Source organism: Drosophila pseudoobscura, chromosome X (genome assembly GCF_009870125.1).
Source record: "Drosophila pseudoobscura strain MV-25-SWS-2005 chromosome X, UCI_Dpse_MV25, whole genome shotgun sequence".
Lineage (NCBI taxonomy): Eukaryota > Metazoa > Arthropoda > Insecta > Diptera > Drosophilidae > Drosophila > Drosophila pseudoobscura.
In genome coordinates, this window is record NC_046683.1 from 38,998,220 (window position 1) to 39,016,074 (window position 17,855).

The 17,855-nt window shown below is 45.6% G+C and overlaps 1 protein-coding gene across 28 annotated transcripts in view; it reads right to left on the reverse strand.

The window, feature by feature from the left end:
- The window catches only part of trol (terribly reduced optic lobes), a 100,681-nt gene that overhangs the window by 60,749 nt on the left and 22,077 nt on the right, over positions 1–17,855 (reverse strand). For 27 of the 28 annotated variants that reach the window (XM_015186853.2, XM_015186848.2, XM_033383286.1 and 24 more), the window contains exons 3-8: positions 7,130–7,661; positions 6,903–7,071; positions 6,677–6,840; positions 6,317–6,550; positions 5,785–6,066; positions 4,851–5,141 (exon numbers count right to left, since the gene is read on the reverse strand). In XM_015186853.2, coding sequence (XP_015042339.2) covers positions 4,851–5,141; positions 5,785–6,066; positions 6,317–6,550; positions 6,677–6,840; positions 6,903–7,071; positions 7,130–7,661 — 1,672 coding nt within the window. The remainder of the gene's footprint in view (positions 1–4,850; positions 5,142–5,784; positions 6,067–6,316; positions 6,551–6,676; positions 6,841–6,902; positions 7,072–7,129; positions 7,662–17,855) is intronic. The other variant, XM_015186839.2, reaches the window with a different exon arrangement.

Below are 17,855 nucleotides of genomic sequence, written 5' to 3' on the forward strand. Positions count from 1 at the left end.
TCTTGATTCCCATAGCTACATCAGCATCTGTATCTGATCCCACTTTTCGTTGCCTTTCCTTCCTGCCATTTCTACTACCATTTTTTCTTACAATTCCATGGTATCCTTGCGGTCTATTTGTCCCACTTTTGAGTGCATTTTTATTCTATATTTTGTGTTTTTGGCTTAATTTTCGCCCCTTTGTGGCGTTGGGTCGAGAAAAACAGGCGAAAGAAAACTAAACTAAACTGAAAAACGAAGAGAGGGAAAAGGAAAAGCGAAAAGCGTTGGCTGGCAAATTCAATTTGCATACGAGGCACTCGCACTCCGCCATGTGGCCAGCATTTGGCACTTTCGTTGTCGGAGCATTGAAATCTGCAGCCATTTAACACAAGAGCCAGCCCCGTCGCGGCGACGATGGAGTTGCTAATTGACTCGACCCACCTGTGGGTGGTGTGGCATGGACTTTCAGAGGTGCTGCAGAGCTGGCTGCGCCAACTCCAAGTGTCTTTTGGCCAAAATTTAATCAAGCAATTCAATGCGACCGCAGAAAGCACAGAAACACACAGAAACACACAGAAAACATACAACGAGAGATATGTACATAGATGGAAAAAGCGCCATAAATATAACTTTGAATACCAAATTACAAAATGGGCAAAATATGCGATGGAGAGTCGACTCCGAAATGTAATTACATTACCCTCCCACCTCCCACCTCAGCCCCCCCCCCCCTCCCCCTCCACCCGCCTTGCCGCATTTCGGTGGCAAGCATGAGTTTTGTTGTTTGCATAATCATAAAAAAAGAGCACACAACTTACACGCGGCTTCAAGTGCAAGCTGTGCACAGCATCCATTGACGCACTTTCAACAGAAATAGAAACACAGAACGAGAACCAGAACGAGAACCAGAACCAGAGACAGAATCAGAAACCAAACCGAAAAACAACCAAACCGACAATCATAAAAACATTGCGAAAGTTTCAAATATCAGAGAGCGACAACAAACGGAGCGGGCTCCCTATATATCGTAATGCTCTCGTGTTGCATCCACATATATCGTAAGAGTACTCGTTGCAGAACCGCACAACCACAGAGCCCCACAAGAATGAAGAGAGCATTAAAACACGAGAGGAGCCGAAAGAGAGACCAATCAGAGTCTGAAATAAAAGATATATTAACCCAGATGCCTTATCCATTCGGTATGTTCGAATAAAATCCAATGCCACACAACAGTGCGAATGAATCATTCATCCATTCTTCGGGGACAAGTCTTGTGTTCATTCAAGGGATATGCGTGGCAGGAATGCGTGTTTGTCAAACTTCAAGCCGCATGAATACCAATCTAACAAAGTTATGTCTACCACTTGGACTAAAGTTTAAACCCAGAAAGCTGAAGAAAGAATGACATTTCATGGAGAAAACAAACTTTTCTGCAGAAGCCTTTCAGCAGAAATGGGAGATGACTTTGGTTGGGAATTTGTACAGCAATTATAGCAGATTTCCCTGTTCCCTCCGTAGGAACTATTTTTTTTAAACAGTTTTTGAGCTGGCTATAAAACAGCCAATGCTTCCAGGTCCCTCAAATCGCTATCCCCTGGAACCTAGAAGAAGGATCCGTATCTTCTCTGGATCTCCTGCGGCTCGAGGGTTCTAGAACCAACTAATTTCGTTTCACCAGAAACTCTCACCATTGAAGGAGAGGTGGAGCGAGGGCAAGTGTTGGAAATTCATTAAATTCCCAAGGACACAACTTTGGGCGGATTCCTTTTTTTTCGGCAAGAGACTCTCTCTCTATATGTGTGTTTGTGTGTGTGTTGGAGGGGGGGGAGGGCGACCTCTGACATTGCATTTAATCTCGTTGACAGCAGTTAACACGCCCCCAAGTAGTAAAAGCAGGGAAGCTGAAACTGAAGCTGGAGAGAGACCCCGAACAGGGAATAAGGACTCTACTCTCTGCTGCTCTGCTAAGGGGAGGCTGATGGGGAGGATGGAGAGGATGCTGCTGCTCTTGGAGGATGTGTTGTGTGTGTTGCGTGTGGCACTGCTGCAAGCGGATTATTTAAGTTTATAATACGCTTAGGGGTAATTTTAATCTGTTGCAAATTGTTTTTGCTGTGTTGCAAGAACACAAACACAAAAACACACACACACACACAGACACCCAGCACACTCTATAAGAACCCTCTGCTGTTGCTGCTGTCAGGACACCAAATCACCATCTATAAAACATATTCTGATTTTTTTTTGTGGCGCTCTCTCTGTACTTTTGTGGCATATTTCATAGATACAATATTGTAATCTGAAGAGGGAGAAAGTGGGGGACCGTGAGGCGGGCGGACTAGGAATTGCGGTTGCTCTTTGGGGGGTTCTTTCGGGGGTTCTTTGGGGGCGGGCGAAAGTTGGTTTGTAATTTCACTTTTTTCGGTTAAAGGACTTGTTTCTGCTGCTGCCTGCCTTTGCGCTTCTAGTTTTGAGTTGTTTCAGTTGCAACTCACACAGCGAGCTCCCGGATGCGAATTGTTCAGGGTCAAGTAAATCGCGAGAGGCATGTGGCAGCGGAGGGATGGGGGCTTCCACATTCAGCTTAACGATGGAATGAAATACTCGCTACCCAAAAAACTTAATTGATATCCAAGACAGCGTAATCCTTGCAGCAGAATCAACTCGAAGGAAGATCACATCAAATTAAAAGGGAAACACAGGGAATTCGACAGGAATATGGAAAGAATCAGCCCAACAACATCACTGCATAAAGGGTTCTCGTCTTTAGACAGCGAAAAGTTAAACCTAAACTTTATGATTTCACTGTTGTGTTGTTTCGAATGAATTCACCTCTTTAGACAGTGCAAGGGTAAAGCTTTAGGAATGATACGAAGGAGAAAGAGCCGCGACTCTACATTTATACCCGATGCTCAGTGAGTATACCTCCCCTTGCCCCGATACGATACGCATTGAGTGTATACTCTTACCGAGTGTGCACTGGGTATACGCATCTACGAACTTATTTGAGGGAATTTCCCGTTAAATAGGTATGAAAGATGCAGAATTAATTAATGAACGAGGGGGAACGTTGTGAGTTGCTGCGGACACCGCAACTCTACGGTTATACCCGATACTAAGTCAGTATGGCTCTCCTCCAGCAGGCGGCGTCTAATATTAAACGACACGACAAAGAGTGCGTGCGAGAGAGACAGAAAATCAGTCTGTGCGTGACGTCGGGCGCTGCGTAGCCAATGCAAATTGATTTGTTCCTTTTGGCTACAAAAATTATCTGATCTGATCCAGATTCAGCAATCTGATAGATATGATTGTGCGTTTTTAGTTTTCTCAAATCTGAAATATTGTGGATGCAACAGATTTTCGTCCTTTGTGTGGGCGGAAGGGGGTGGGGCGAAATTTTGAGATACAAGTTTTATAGTGAGATCCAAGAGGAGTGCGGATTCCAAATTTGGTTACTCTAGCGTTAATAGTCTCTGAGATTTGTGAATATCCCCAGATTTGCATCCTTTGCGGGGGCGGAAGGGGGTGTGGCGAAATTTTGAAACAAACTCGTCTCGGTCTGATATATTAGGAGTGTGGATACCAAATTTGGTTGCTCTAGCTTTTATAGTCTCTGAGATCTAGGCGCTAATGTTTTACTCTAAGCAAAGCCGCCTATGCTACGTGTGTGTTAGAGAGAGACAGGGCGAGAAAAAATGAAATTGTTTTCTTGATGCTGGCTATAATAATAATACGATCCAATTCAGATTTTGCAGTCTAAAAGATATGGTCATTCTCTACGATTCTGCGTTTTTGGTTTTATCGTATCTTGAAAATTGTGGATGCCACAGATTTTCGCCCTTTGTGGGGGCGGAAGTGGGCGGGGCAAAGTTTTGAAATATTTTTGAAGCAGTGACATATCACAGAAGTCTGGATCCAAAACATCGTTGCTCTAGCTCTTATAGTCTTTGAGCATTAGGCGCTGAAGGGGACGGACAGACGGACAGACGGACGGACGGACAGACGGACAGACGGACAGACAGACATGGCTCAATCGACTCGGCTATTGATGCTGATCAAGAATATATATACTTTATGGGGTCGGAAACGATTCCTTCTGGACGTTACACACATCCACTTTTACCACAAATCTAATATACCCCAATACTCATTTTGAGTATCGGGTATAAAAATGCACTAATTTTGCTTGAAATATAACACTCCAGTGCACAGAGCACAAGAATTTAAGGTAATTTACAAAGAAACAATATGTAAATATTTATGTATGTACACATATGTGTACACACACACACACACACTCATAGGGGATTCTCAGACGCTGGAATGTGGCATTCGGCAGAGCACTCCTCCTCCGCCAGTGGTGCTGCATCCATCGAAAATCCATTAGAAAATCACCCAAAAATGCGAATATTCAACCCAATTCTCGATGATGGCGAAACTTAATTAACGTCGAAAGAAAAAGGAAAAGTGGAGGAAAGGAGGAAAGGAGGGGAAAGGGAAGCGGAAGGGATACACTATTTCCACTCAATGGAAATATTCCGTTTATTGGGCCAATTAATATTTAATATTTGAAATGGATTTGTGCCATTTTGCATTTGGCCAGAGCATAATAATGCTTTGTGTAGTATATGGACTATTCGCTCGAATGATTTTCCGCGATTCTGGGATGAGATCAGCGAGTAGGTGTCCCAGCATAGTAGTCGTCGGAGATCCCGCCATTCGCGGGGATGGGGATTAAACTTAAGAACTTAAGGTGATCGGATCACTTAATGGCAAACAATTGAAATGAAATATACTTTTGGCAAATGTAAGGCACAATAAAATCAAATAGAATAAAACAAAATAAAGTAAAATAAACATCCACTCACCCGGAGACCACACTTCATTTCGACCTGTATCTGGGTCTGGAGTTGCCTCTGGTTCTGGCTCTGGCTCTTGATCTGGTTGCGATACGGTTTCTCGATTCTCGGTATCTGAATCTTCTTCTGGTTCGCGATCGGCGGGTGCCCCGGACCCAGGGTTGGCGTCCGCGCCGCTGCTGTACGGCGGCGGCGGGCAGCCAGCTTCGTCGGTCTCATCCAGGCACTCGACTTGCCCGTTGCAGCGGTACGCGAGAGGCAGGCAGATGGAGTCGCATCTGAACTGATCTTCAGTGCAAACTAAGGCACACCAAAGAAGCGCAAATCAAAAGGGAAAATGTTCAAAATTAAAACAAAGCAATCACAAAAGCAACAAAATTAGTGGAATGAAGAATGAAAGAAGGTATCAGCGATCGGGGATCGACCATCATTAACCGACTAACGATCATTAATCGATAAGTGATCATTCATATGTCGATAACAATTGCCAATAAATAATCAGTGATAATTCATCGACAAAACTTAGAGGCAAATAGTTGCACATAAATAACTATACCAAAAGAAGAAATTTGATACATAAATAAGCATATATTACTAATCGATAACAAGAATCACAGTCAATTAACCGATAAATACGTTACAATAGTTGATACGTAATCATTGATAGTTCATCCATAAGCATCCGAATTTAATAATCGATAAAAGTCAGCTTTCATTATTCGATTCATTGATAACAATCGGTGACTATGCTTGCCATACAACGGATTATCGATCGTCAATCGCTGGTTAATGATAGAGGGTTGGGAGGGATGGAGGATCGGCCGATTCTACGACTATCTAGAGTTTTAGTATGCGATGAGAACGGTATATGCGGGATTAGAGATGCGCTGCGATACGATTCGATGACGATCGCTAGCTAATGAAGAAATCCTTCGACATTTACCCAGGCCAGGACTGGTAGCGATGTTGGTCTCGGGATAACAATCCTCCTCATCCTCGCCGTTCTGACAATTGAAGACGCCGTCGCATCGCATCTCGTCGCAGATGGTGGTTCCGGTAGTGCGGCAGATGAAGGTGGCATCGCCGCGACAGCCTAAGTCATCGCTGGGACCAGTGTTCCAGCTGTTGTGGCCGGAACCCTCGACATCGGGCTCTGACGTGGCAGTGGGTTCATGGGGAAGTGGATCCTCGTTGGGATCGCTGGGATCGCTGGGATCGGTGGGCTCTGTTTTTGTTCGGAAGTCACAAATTGAATTAGCAGTCGATAGACACATCAAGGTGGATCACATCATAGAAGACGAAAACGTAGACAAAGACAATTATAATAGAGTGGAAGCAGAAGCGGCAAGGCAAGTGGAAATAATGGAAATACTCCTCCTCATAGGGAGGCACAGAAACAATGAGGAGACACACACGAGAATGAGGCTGGGGGTTATTCGCACGTTAGTCTCAGAGTAGACTGCAGTTCTCCACACCGTTGTAGTATCTGCTGCAGGTGTCCTCCCATTCGTCCGAGTTGTCCTGACAATCCTGCCTGCCGTTGCACAGGTCGTAGCAATGGATCCTCTGGCCATCGGCGCAGTAAAAGTCCGCACCATCACACCCCGCCTTGAATGCTGGCGGAGATGCTGGCGTTTCCAGCGATGGTGGTGGCGGTGTCGTTGATGATGGGGGCGCTGGTGTTGGGGCTGCTGCCTGCCACATGGATTCTACATACAGAATTCAGGATTGAACGGGGTGGATGATTGACAGCAGCAGGGAGTAGCAGCAGCAGCAGCAGCAGTAGCAGCAGAAAAAGACTGGAGATTGAAGATCAAACACACACAGACACTTACCATGAACCTTCTCGAAGGAGAAGACATCATCCGCAAAGGCACCCAATCGTCCTAGTCTACTGTAGGTCGTCAACTGTTCACGCAGTTGGTCCTCGAACTCTGTGATGCGATTGGGCAGCTCCAGTTGGAGCATCACGTTCACCTTGAAGCCATCATCCGTTTGACTGCGAAAGGAAAGAGGACACTGAATAATGGACATACTAGAGGGCTTATGGATGGGACTCACTCGACTCGCAGCAGGGTACTGCGGATGTCCAGCTCATCATCATCGACGGTGGTGACAAAGAACTTGCGGATCTCCTCCTCGAGCAGCTTCTGCAGATTGAGGAAGGCCTCGCTGTTCCTGTCCGCAAACTCGTCCGTGTAGGGCTCGGCAATGGTGAAATATGTGCGATCTGCAAGCCGGGTCAAGGATCAAAAAGGGATCAATGAGAGTACTACTTCTGGACTTACAGAAGCTCGTCTCCTCGTCGACATCGGGGGAGCTGCCCTCCGTTTCGTCGTACAGCTCAGAAGCGCGCTTTCGGGGTTCGGTGGCACGATTGTGCAGCTGCTGTTGGACTTGCTTCATCAGCACCTTCTGGCGCTCTTTCTGCTCCTGGAGCCGGTGCTTCTGGTCGAGCCTCGACCGCTCCCGCTCCTCCCTGGCCCTACGGCGACGCTCCTGCTGCCGCTCAATGATCCCGCGACGATTGCGGGTCTTTTCGGCGGCAGCAGCACCATCCCCGCCGAAGATGCGGGAGAGGGAGCGACGCACACGGTGCACGCCCTGGCTGAACCAGTTGCCCTCATCCTCGTCCGCCGCCTGCTGGACCTCGGCGAGGGGCAGGTCATCGTCCTCGAGGAGGCCCTCATCGTCGTCGTCCAGCAGGGAGTCGCCGCCGCCTCCATGAAGTGCCGCCGCCGAGCCCAACTTGCTGCTGGGCTGCAGGGATACCTCGTCGGCAAGGATAAAGTCCAGGTCATCGTCAAAGTTCGAGACTTGCTGTAAAGAAAAATGAAAAATTATGGAACCATTTTAAATAATCTTGAAGAAAATGTATTTAAAGGGGATTCATCGGACAAATACTCGCATATGGAAGTCGGTAATCGAAAGCAACTGGTTGATGGAGAACCGTTAAGAGAACGTGTGTTAGAATCTTTGGATCTGAGTATCGTAATATTCGAAAAGCTGATCAAATCCCTACCACCAAGGCCATTCCATACTAATCCTCAGGCAATCAACCGGAAACCCAGAGATTCAAGCAATGCATTGAAATGCAGAGAATTCTCTTCCGCTTTACCGAGATGGCAAGTGCTAAGGGAAAGCTCTGACAATTATCTTACAGTTAGTTGAAATATAGCATTTCTCTAGCATGTATTTTCCCCATCGCACTGCTTTCCAGTTCCATTTCCCCCACTTAGCGTTCGCTTGTTTCCCCAACGAAAGCACAGCGCTCGGTCTGGTTGTGGTCTCCGCTAAGCAAATACACACCACCATGCCCTCAACAGTTTTAGAGCATCTACAGTTTTAAGCTGGCACTCCACCATTTTACAAGTGACATTCCCTCGGCATTTTGAGAGCGACCGTCACTAGAAAGCTTTTCACCACAGTGGAACCTCACTACAGCGACCACTTAACATAGGCTGGCAACAGAGTTCCCCACTGTTACTGCTACCGAATGGAGTGTTTCTGTTATCGACATCCAAACAGGTGATTTCCCCCTGCAAGGGGCTCAAAAGCTGCTTGCGATACGCCCCTCCCTTAAATACGAACTGCCCCTGCACTCTTTCGAAAGATACATTCATACATATGTATGTATCTTTCAGTTGTTGCAGTTCCTTACAGATCTTTCTCTAAGATATCCCTTTCTTTATGCTTCAGTGAATTGCTTGAATTTTACCAAAAATTGATTAATCTTTATAATTTGTTGCTGTTTATAAACTTCAAAATCGTGTTATAATCTTACAATCTTAAGTAGCTCAGTCAAGCACCTCCTTTTAGACTTTCGTGGAGAGAAACTTTTGAAATTCACCTGGGTTCAACTATAGTCTTTTTTTATATTTTAATGTGATTGATTGTCCTTGTACATTTTTAGTTTCAATTTTAAAGATGTTGGAATGGTTCAGACTACGAATAATCGGGAATAATTATCTGCAATATTTATATTTTTAATACAAATAATTGTATTATATTTTAGCTGTCATCAATGAATACATCAGACTTTAAAGAATATATATATTTTTTTAGTTTTTGACTTAAAAAAACAAAAACAAATCAATTTTTTTTTAAATGTTCACAACACATTCCGTACTTAATTATCATTAAACAACAAAATTTCCAAGGTATATCTTTATTATTTCAGAAGCAGTGCCTTAAATTCGCCAGACACGCTGTTTCGCCCACTGTGCGTCTGTCCGTCCCGATGAGCGCCAAGATCTCAGAGACCATAGGAGGACGAAAATCTAAACTGAAAACGCAGAACCATAGAGAATGCCCCTATCTAGCTGATCGCCGAACCCGGATCAGATCGGTTTATTATTAAGGCCAGAAGGAGAAAAGGAAACTGCAGTGGCTAAGCAATGCCTTCCAGCCGCTTACTCATTCCCTCTCTCTCACACACTCTCCGTCGTGCAGTGTGCGCCCTCTGGCGGAGGGGAGTCAAACTGACTGAGTATCGGGTATAAATGTTGAGTCGCGACTCTGGCTGCGACTCCCCACGTTCCCGCCCGTTCTAATTGAGAATAAATTCTTTTCTTGTCTATTATTTTCTTTTTGTTAATCGTTTACTCTATTTCTGGAGTATTTTTTGTGAGGGTTACGTATGACGCGTGGTGTGGCTGATAAGTGCACCGCTTGCCCCATGTGCAACATGTGAGTGTGTGCCCCAACAAGAAACGCCGCTTCCCGATCATATCTATCCACGAAATTGATGTTCGATGCTCTTCCTATTACCCATTCCCCTTTTGTTTCACCCACCCCTCGCTCCACACTTCCTCCCATGATGCAGTTCACCCCCCGCCCCCTTCTGCCACTCTGGCTGTGTGGCGGGTGGGAAATACTGGAATGTGGGGCAAGTGTGCATGGGACAAGCACCTTCCACTTATCCCCTTATCGAATATGCTTTCATAAACTAGAAAGATAATGGAAGAGACATGACAAGAGCGGCACCAAGAGAAGAGAGTGATAGAGAGAGGACAACAAGAGAGGAAAGTAATTATACATATATCAGTTTTCATTTATTTTTGAACAGTTTATTAGACATTCCATACATGGAATCGGCTTCAAAAACAGTCGAAAATTAACTAAAAAGTAAGGAGAATTTTAGGTGCTGTCTGTTTTTAAAAGCCATCCAGTTGGAATGGTATTGCGTTCCTCCTGCCTGTATGCCTGTGTATGCCACATCGAATACGCCTAGTCTCGATGTGTCTCTCTAAAAGAAAGTTACAGAGTCAGCCACGTTGTAAAACATATTTTCTTGACTAGCATCAAAAAGGCCAGAAGGCATTCTGCATCGATTTCGCTGTATAAATTCCCCATAAGAGAAAATACTGTTCGCTATGATCTGATTGACGGTCACACGTAAACGTTTGATGTAACGCAGCGGAGTTCCGTCCATTCATTCACAAATGAAGATCCTTAGAAGATCATTCAAGCACTGGAAGCAGCAGAGATCCCATCGCAATATCGTGTAGAAGGGCACCATATGGTGCATATATGCCTCTTGCCTCGTGTTCAAATGAAGACCCCCCACAAAAAGTATGTTCCCGTAAAAGTGTCGCCAAAAACTGTGACTGCAAACACTGGAAACCCCTCAAACGTTTCTTCAAACTTCAGAATATCTTTTACGGTTCCATTTCTCACTGTTCGAAAGAATCAAAGTTGAACAAACTTCCCTTCGGGTGAAGGAGATTGTTGTTTTGGTTTTGATTTCTGTTGTTGCTGTTTTGTCTGCCACATTTGGGGGCTGAGGCGGCATTGTCTGGCGGGGTGTCTGCCAACTGGCTTGCCGGGGGAAAGGGAATGGGAATCGGCCTTTTGTGTGCACCAAAGTCACGTGCCACAACACAAATTTGAAGTTTTTTTCGAGTTTTGGTGTTGTTTTTGCCCTCTCTCTTCCTGTTTTCGGGTGTGTGTCACACATAATAATAATGACAATAATAATAATAGTAATAATATTGTGGCATCTTCGACGGCCACTTAAAGAGCGATTCAGAGTAGATTTTGTGGATTGAAAAATGCACTCTAACTGAAGTTCGATTGAGGTCTGATTTTGGAATGAAGTCTAAAGAAAATTCAAATGTTTTTCAACAATTTAAGCAGATCTCGCTTTCTTATTAGCCCCGATCTCACCATTCTTTGGCCACCAAATGGCAACTGATTTTCAGAGTCAACAATCGGTCCGCCATCTGCATTGCTGTACGGGTGGAAAATCGGTCAAATTCCGTGCCACAACAGGGGGCATGAGGCTGAGATGAGGTGCCATTTGGTGGCAGTGCGGAATGGAACGCTTGACACAGATTCCGGACGGAATCTAGCGTTTATTGGGATTATTGCACAGGAGAGGTCGCCCCCCCCACACGGATCCGCTAATGCACACGAACCGCATGGCCGTTTGTGGCTCTCAAACTGTACCGCCCACGCGGCAAAATGATGCTGCAAGTGCAACTGAATCTGCCTCAGAGTCTGCTCTAAAGAGGAGACGGCGGACAGTAATGAATTATTACGCATACGCACCGCAGAACAAACAAACAGAAGCAGAAACAGAAACAGAAAATATGTACATGCAACAGACAGGCAGAGAGAGAGACAGACAGACAGCCAGTACACAGAGTGAAAGATTTGTATTTTTATTTGTATTTATGAGGCGATGCGGCGATCCAATTAGATGACAACACGCAAGCCACTGCCAGCGCGACTGCGTGTGTCCTTGAACCCAATTTTGCCATGCAACGAATGAGGCATCTGCCAGATTTATAAGCAAGACGAAACAAATGCATGCCCCGAAACTTGTTGCACAGTGGAAGGGGTGTTGCGGCTAGAAGTGGGTCAGCGGTGGCAAGCAAAGGTGGCAAGCAGGCGCTCACCAAGGTCACACCCCGCGATCCTTTTTCGAGTGTGGCATCCGTCCATTGAACCCCCGAAAGCTGGACGAGAAATCATCGAAGTTTCCTTTTGTGATGTTTTCACCCTTTTTGCTTTGAGTCTGGAGTCCATTTCCTGTAAAGACACAAATTACAGAGGCCAGACGCCTCCTTCGCGACTCATAAATTCGACTGCCACATGTGGCTTCTTTTTTGGTGGGGTCTTGGGGCGGGTCTTGTTGCAAGCAATTTATTTTCATCAATGTTCGAAAATCGCAGACGAGCGAGAAATTCTCGTTAAATCGATCGCCGCACATCTGAGGAGGAGGAGGCGACACGACTCTGCCTGCCACACACAATTTGTGGCCACCAGGCACGGCACAGACACTTGCCCCAGGACGTGGCAGGCCCAAAAACTATCACAAAACCACACACACAAAAAACGTACAAACAGAAGAGCAAATCAGAACGGAAAATAAAACAAATAATCAAAATGGGGAATGGAGGATGGAGGATTAGATACGTGAGACGAAGCAGGGTATACCCTTTAATGAGAGTAAGCGAGCGAAAGAGAGAAGGAATCCAAGGACCCTTAGGGAAAGGGAGTCAAACTGGGAATCAAGGGAACAGAAACAGAAAGACCGAGAGGTACTGCTGCATGACACGTCTTGTTACGAAAAGAGTGGCATCTGTAGGGCAGAATTCCTAGCAGATCTTTCCACGGAAAATAAGAACTGATGAAAGAAAAGATGCATTAGTTTTGGGAACATAAGAGTAAGTCTTTCGGTTTTTTTTCAGTCATACTTTTCTATTTTTAATAATTTTTAATATTTTAGAGGATAGAATTTTTGCCCTTGAGTCTCTAAAGATCCATTAATCAATTGACAGATACAACCATAATATGTATATATAGACATACATATATAGACAAATCTATGCGACAGATAAATATCATCACACATTTTCCGCTACTGGTGATACAATGTGATGATGGAAATCCTTTTCCTTTGGATGATTTCCTTAGAAACCCGAGGACTCTATGCAGTGGCAAACTATGAAAGAGGGGTATCAAGAATTAGGCAGAACAGCAGACATGTGTGGCATGGAGCTAACTTTTGTGCTGTTGCCCACAATTATCACTGGCTGTAGGAGGCAGGAGGCGGAAGGCGGGAGCCAAGAGGCAGGAGAGAAGCAGGCAAAAGGAGGCAGGAAAAAAGGAAATTGAGGGTAAAAACATGTGAAAATTTGATTAAAAACTAGCTCCAAGGTAATTGCCCCAGCAGGGGCAGGGCAGACAGCAGGCATTCCCATTCACCTTCCCCTGTCTCTGCTCTCCGGCCGTGACGGGGGCTTTCTCTCACCCCTTAAACCCTGCCACATGGAGGGGTAGCATGATAGCTGCAGCTTAAATGTGCGGCAGAAACACACAGCACTGAAAATGACATCAAGTACAAGTATTTGGGTCTCTGGAGCAAGTGCAAAGCAATTGACGCCGCCACGTCGTTGCGTCTCCTCGAAGATTATGCGATTAGAGGTGGAGGCAGAGCAGCCGAGGAAAGGCAAAGGCCGCCCTCACCAGTCAAGTAAATTCCTAATCCCCAGCAGCAGCCTCAGCAGCGGCAGCGAACGCGCTTGCAACGCCCGTCAATCATCATCAAAGGCATCAGTGGCTGCTGCTGCATGGGGCATCAGCTGATGGGACCACTGGACGTTGCATCCGAGATCCAGAGAATCTCTGAATCGTCTGAGGGTCCAAAAGCCAGACTCCCCCGATCCACAGATGCCCAGATGGTGCTGTCCGTCTCCGTCTCAGTTTCAGTCTCAGCAGGAAATATTTAGCGCTCGACGAGGCTTTATTATACCCGGTACTCAAAGAGTATGGGGGTATACGCTCAGAGAGTATATATATTAGATTTGTGACGAAAGTGGATGTGTGCCATACCAAGAAGGAAGCGTTTTCGACCCGAGAAAACGAAAAACGAAAAACGCAGAATCGCAGAATCACAGAGAATGACCATATCTTCCAGACTACAGAATCCGAATCAGGTCGGATCAGCCAGAAGGAACAAATGAAACTGCAGGGGCTACGCAACGACTTCCACATGCTTGCTTATTCGCTCTCTTCACCGTGCAGTGTGTGCCCTCTGGCGGAGGGGAGCGAATAGAAAAAAAGAGACAGAAGTAAGAAAAAAGGTCAATTCCTCCAAGCCTGATTTCTATGTAATTTTGCTTGCCAGAAACTCTGTTCGTCCCTTCTGTAAATTACGTAAATCATAAGCTCAAACCAAAGCTATATACCCACTGAGTACCGGGTATAGAGTAGAGCCGCGGCCCTTGCCGCTACCCACAGCGGTCCCGCTCGCTTTTGTTTCTGTTTCTGCTTCTGCTCGGCTACTGTGCCACAATTTGTTGTGCCTTAATTAAACTGCAGTACGTTTTGCAGCAATTGCTTTGATTTAATTAGTTTTTCGCATATACAAGATCTCATATTAGCGAATGGAAATGGAATGCGATTGCGAATCGCATTCTCTTTACCTCCCACGCCCACGGCTCTGTCATTTGGCATTTGCATACGACATTCATTTGGCTCTCCCATTTCCCAATCCACCAAATGGAAGATGGTGGATTCTCCCAATAATCTGTTTTAAGTTTTCCTGGACTTAAATTCTGTCCAGGAAAAGTTAAAACAGATTATTGGGAGAATCCACCATCTTTCTGTTTGATTTTTGTATTTCTTTTTGACGGCTTGGAAGATGACCATCCAATCTCTTAAAGAATCATCTGTAATATCCTGGTTATAATTATTACCATAACTTTTGACTACTTCCGATCTATTTTCATTCATGTCGAAACGCTTTTGTCGAGGCAAACATAATGCAGGCCATTAAATCAGCAGTTTTCAGCGATGACACTCACAAAATCGATATATTTTTGCTAATTATTTAATCGTACAAAATCTTTTATTGATTAATGGGAACATTTTCACCGCGAAGCAGCTAGGTATCTAGGTATTCCAGATAGTTGTCCTCTACACAAATGTTTTAAAGGCTTCAAAAAACATATATTTTAAATACAAGCCCAAACAAAAGACAATAAATATTCAGTCCTTTAGTTTAAAAAGCAAGAAACAAAGCAGTGTTTATGCCATTCCATTGCGACACTCATTCAATGGACAAAGCAAAGTTTCCCGGGGAAACTTTTCAATAGTCAACCGCCCCTCCCCCTTCCCTTCCCTTTCCCCTACCCATACCCATTCGAGTGGCGTTAATTGGCCTTTGACCTGCCAGACAACGATCCGCATATGAATCCTTTCGCAGTGGCGAGGAAATTAAATTCCACGAAACAATGACCGAAGGAGCGAGGATATGAGCGGGTTACAAATCAGTGGACACTGCCACCTGCTTGAGCCCTGAGACGTGCAACACTCTGCCCCCAAGTCAATGCTCAGGATTCAGGATTCCGGATTCCGGATACAGCATTCTAGTTTGACAATGTATTGTTGATGTCTTGTTTATGGCAGAGCATCGCAGTCTCTGGTTGTTTTGGCTGCAGACTCATTTAAATGTTGAACCTTCCTGCTGCAAGGTTAGGACACGTCCGTGGCATCAGCCCCCATCACCAGCCCAACACCCAGCGGGAGAGCTGCTGGAGAGCGTGTCAAAAAAGGAACAAGTTGAAGCGTGGAGTATCCTCTGCGGCGCTCTCAGCGTAGAATGTACCCTGGATAGGTAGGGAACATGGCACTTAATAGAAGTATTCCTTTTTATTTTAGAACAATATTGGCGGTACACACTGGCGATCTGTCTGAGATCTAGGCTTCAAATGGGAGGGATGGTGTGACATGGATATACTGTATATACCATCTAATGCTACCTAATAATGCTAATCGAGAATACATTTACATGTACGTGTATGTGTGTGTATTGAATCCAATCCAAAAACCTCTTCTGTTCTTATGCCCGACACTCAAAGGGTACGGGATTATGCCCCTCACAACGTATCACGACTTTCCCGGTCGCTTTGTCGTCTTAAAGTCTTAAAGGAGGCATCTTGCAATATTGCAATAGGCATACGATTGGTGGGACTTTTGATAGACAATACACATCCATTACTTCACTGAATGCTAGACCTGTTTCTGGAATCAATCGCTAGTTCCGTTTTTTGCATATGTTATGTACATATGTATGCCTATCTGGCCCTTGGTCGGGCATACCCTTCTGGCACTGTCCTTCGGAGTGTCGGCGGGGCATCATCGTGATATGCCAGCAGCACCAGCAGCACGCTTTGGCGACTGTTGATCCTGGGCGCTTTGATGTCTCACTGGCACTGGCACTGGCACTGGCACCGGCACTCTTCTTCTATCGTGGCTTCCCGCTGCTTGCTTTCTCGCTCTGCCCTGCTGTCATTGCTCTGCCTGTCGCTCCCGCTCCTTCAGCCCTCCGCTGCCTACGCCGCTGCTGGCCTGCTTGGGGATGCGGCTCACGTTTTGGCAATTTCTCATAAAACAAACGACCATTAACGCCTTTAAGTTGTCGGCAGAGTTTTTTTTTCCGGGGGAGCTCTCTTCTGCCGTCACTTTCTGCTGCCCCCCCCTCACCTTCTGTCATCACTCTCTCTTGCTTCCCTGCCAGCCTGTTCTCCTGCTCCTGCTCCTGCTGCTGCCTTTGCGGTTGAGCCTCTGTTGGCGCTGGCAGCGTTTTGTCCTGCTCTGAGCCTCTGCTGTCCATCCCCCGCTCTTTGAGCGAGGAGGAGGAGTGGCTGTGGTTCGTGTCTCATATTAAGTTGTCAGCCGTCTTGAGCTACTCTCCCCGCATCCCTTCTCCCGCCACCCACTGCCACGCTCCCCCGTCCTTCAAGCAGCAGCAGCAGAAAAAGTGCAGTTTTTTGATGCTCTGCTGTGGCGTCGCTGCTTTGGTCCCTAAGCCCCGTTTAATGGGCAAATTTTGTGCCTGCCTTAGCGGTGGAGAGAGTGGGAGAGGGAGTGGAGAGGAGTGCATGAAACTATCGATGCTGCTGCTCCCTGTCGCTCGTTCCACTCTCTTTTGAGACACAACAAAGCCAATTTGCGTTCGTAATTTGTGGCACTTAGAAGCTACGTGACAATGATGAGGGTGCCTCACACACATTCCCTGCCGCACTGCCGCACTGCCGCACAGCCACTGCCACAGCTGCCTCTGCCTGTCTTCAGGTGCCTTTTGTTGTCATTTGTCTGCATTAGTTGGAGGGGAGGAGGGAGAGGAGAGAGACAGCGGGAGCAGTCCATCAATTTGCATTATTCTTTCACCTGAAAAAGTGGACGAGAGATCTCCCCTCGACCCCCACCATTCCCCCTCATCCCACTCCATTTGGCACTGCCCCCGCCCCCTCGTTCGTTGCACAATTATTGCGCTTAATTAATGTTTCTAATTAACTTACAAATTTCCTTATCAAAATTGCCTACTACAATTCCAGTCATTACAAATTTTGAGCATAATGCAAGAGAAGTGGAGTGGAGAGGAGTGTTGTGGAGGGGAAGGGTAGGAGGGCGAGTGGGACGGAAGTTAGTAGCCTAATTTCAGGTCCATGCCGTCCCCCATTTAGTGGATTGATGGCGGATGCTGCGGGGTGTACAGGATTAGGGGTATGTCCGAAGACTTTTTAGGGATTTCCGTTTGAATTGTTCATGGAGTCCCCATCTGTACTTATTTTGTTTAGTACTTTCAACTATACAGTAGTTTTGTAGCATGTTTTGATTAAGCTTTTATTTTAGTATTTTTATCTGTGAACCCAGTATTTATTGTGGTATTTTTACTTGCAACATATTCCGCTATGAAATCGGTATTTTATTTAGTATATTTCTTAGAAAATTATCAGTATATTTGTAGTATAGGGTGGAGATGGGGGTTGCCGCACGAGGATTGCCCCCTTCTAATCTATGATTATTTATTCAATTGTCGTTTAGTTTTCGATCTCGATCGAAGGGTTTCTTTTGAATTTCTTGAGAACTTCGATCGTTAGACTTAGTAGTCCCTGATCCTTTCCCCTTAAAGTATTCCATGCGCAAGAGGGTCGGTACCTTGAAATTCGATCATCGTTTATCAGCACTTGCATTATTCAAATCCAAATTCGGGCTGTT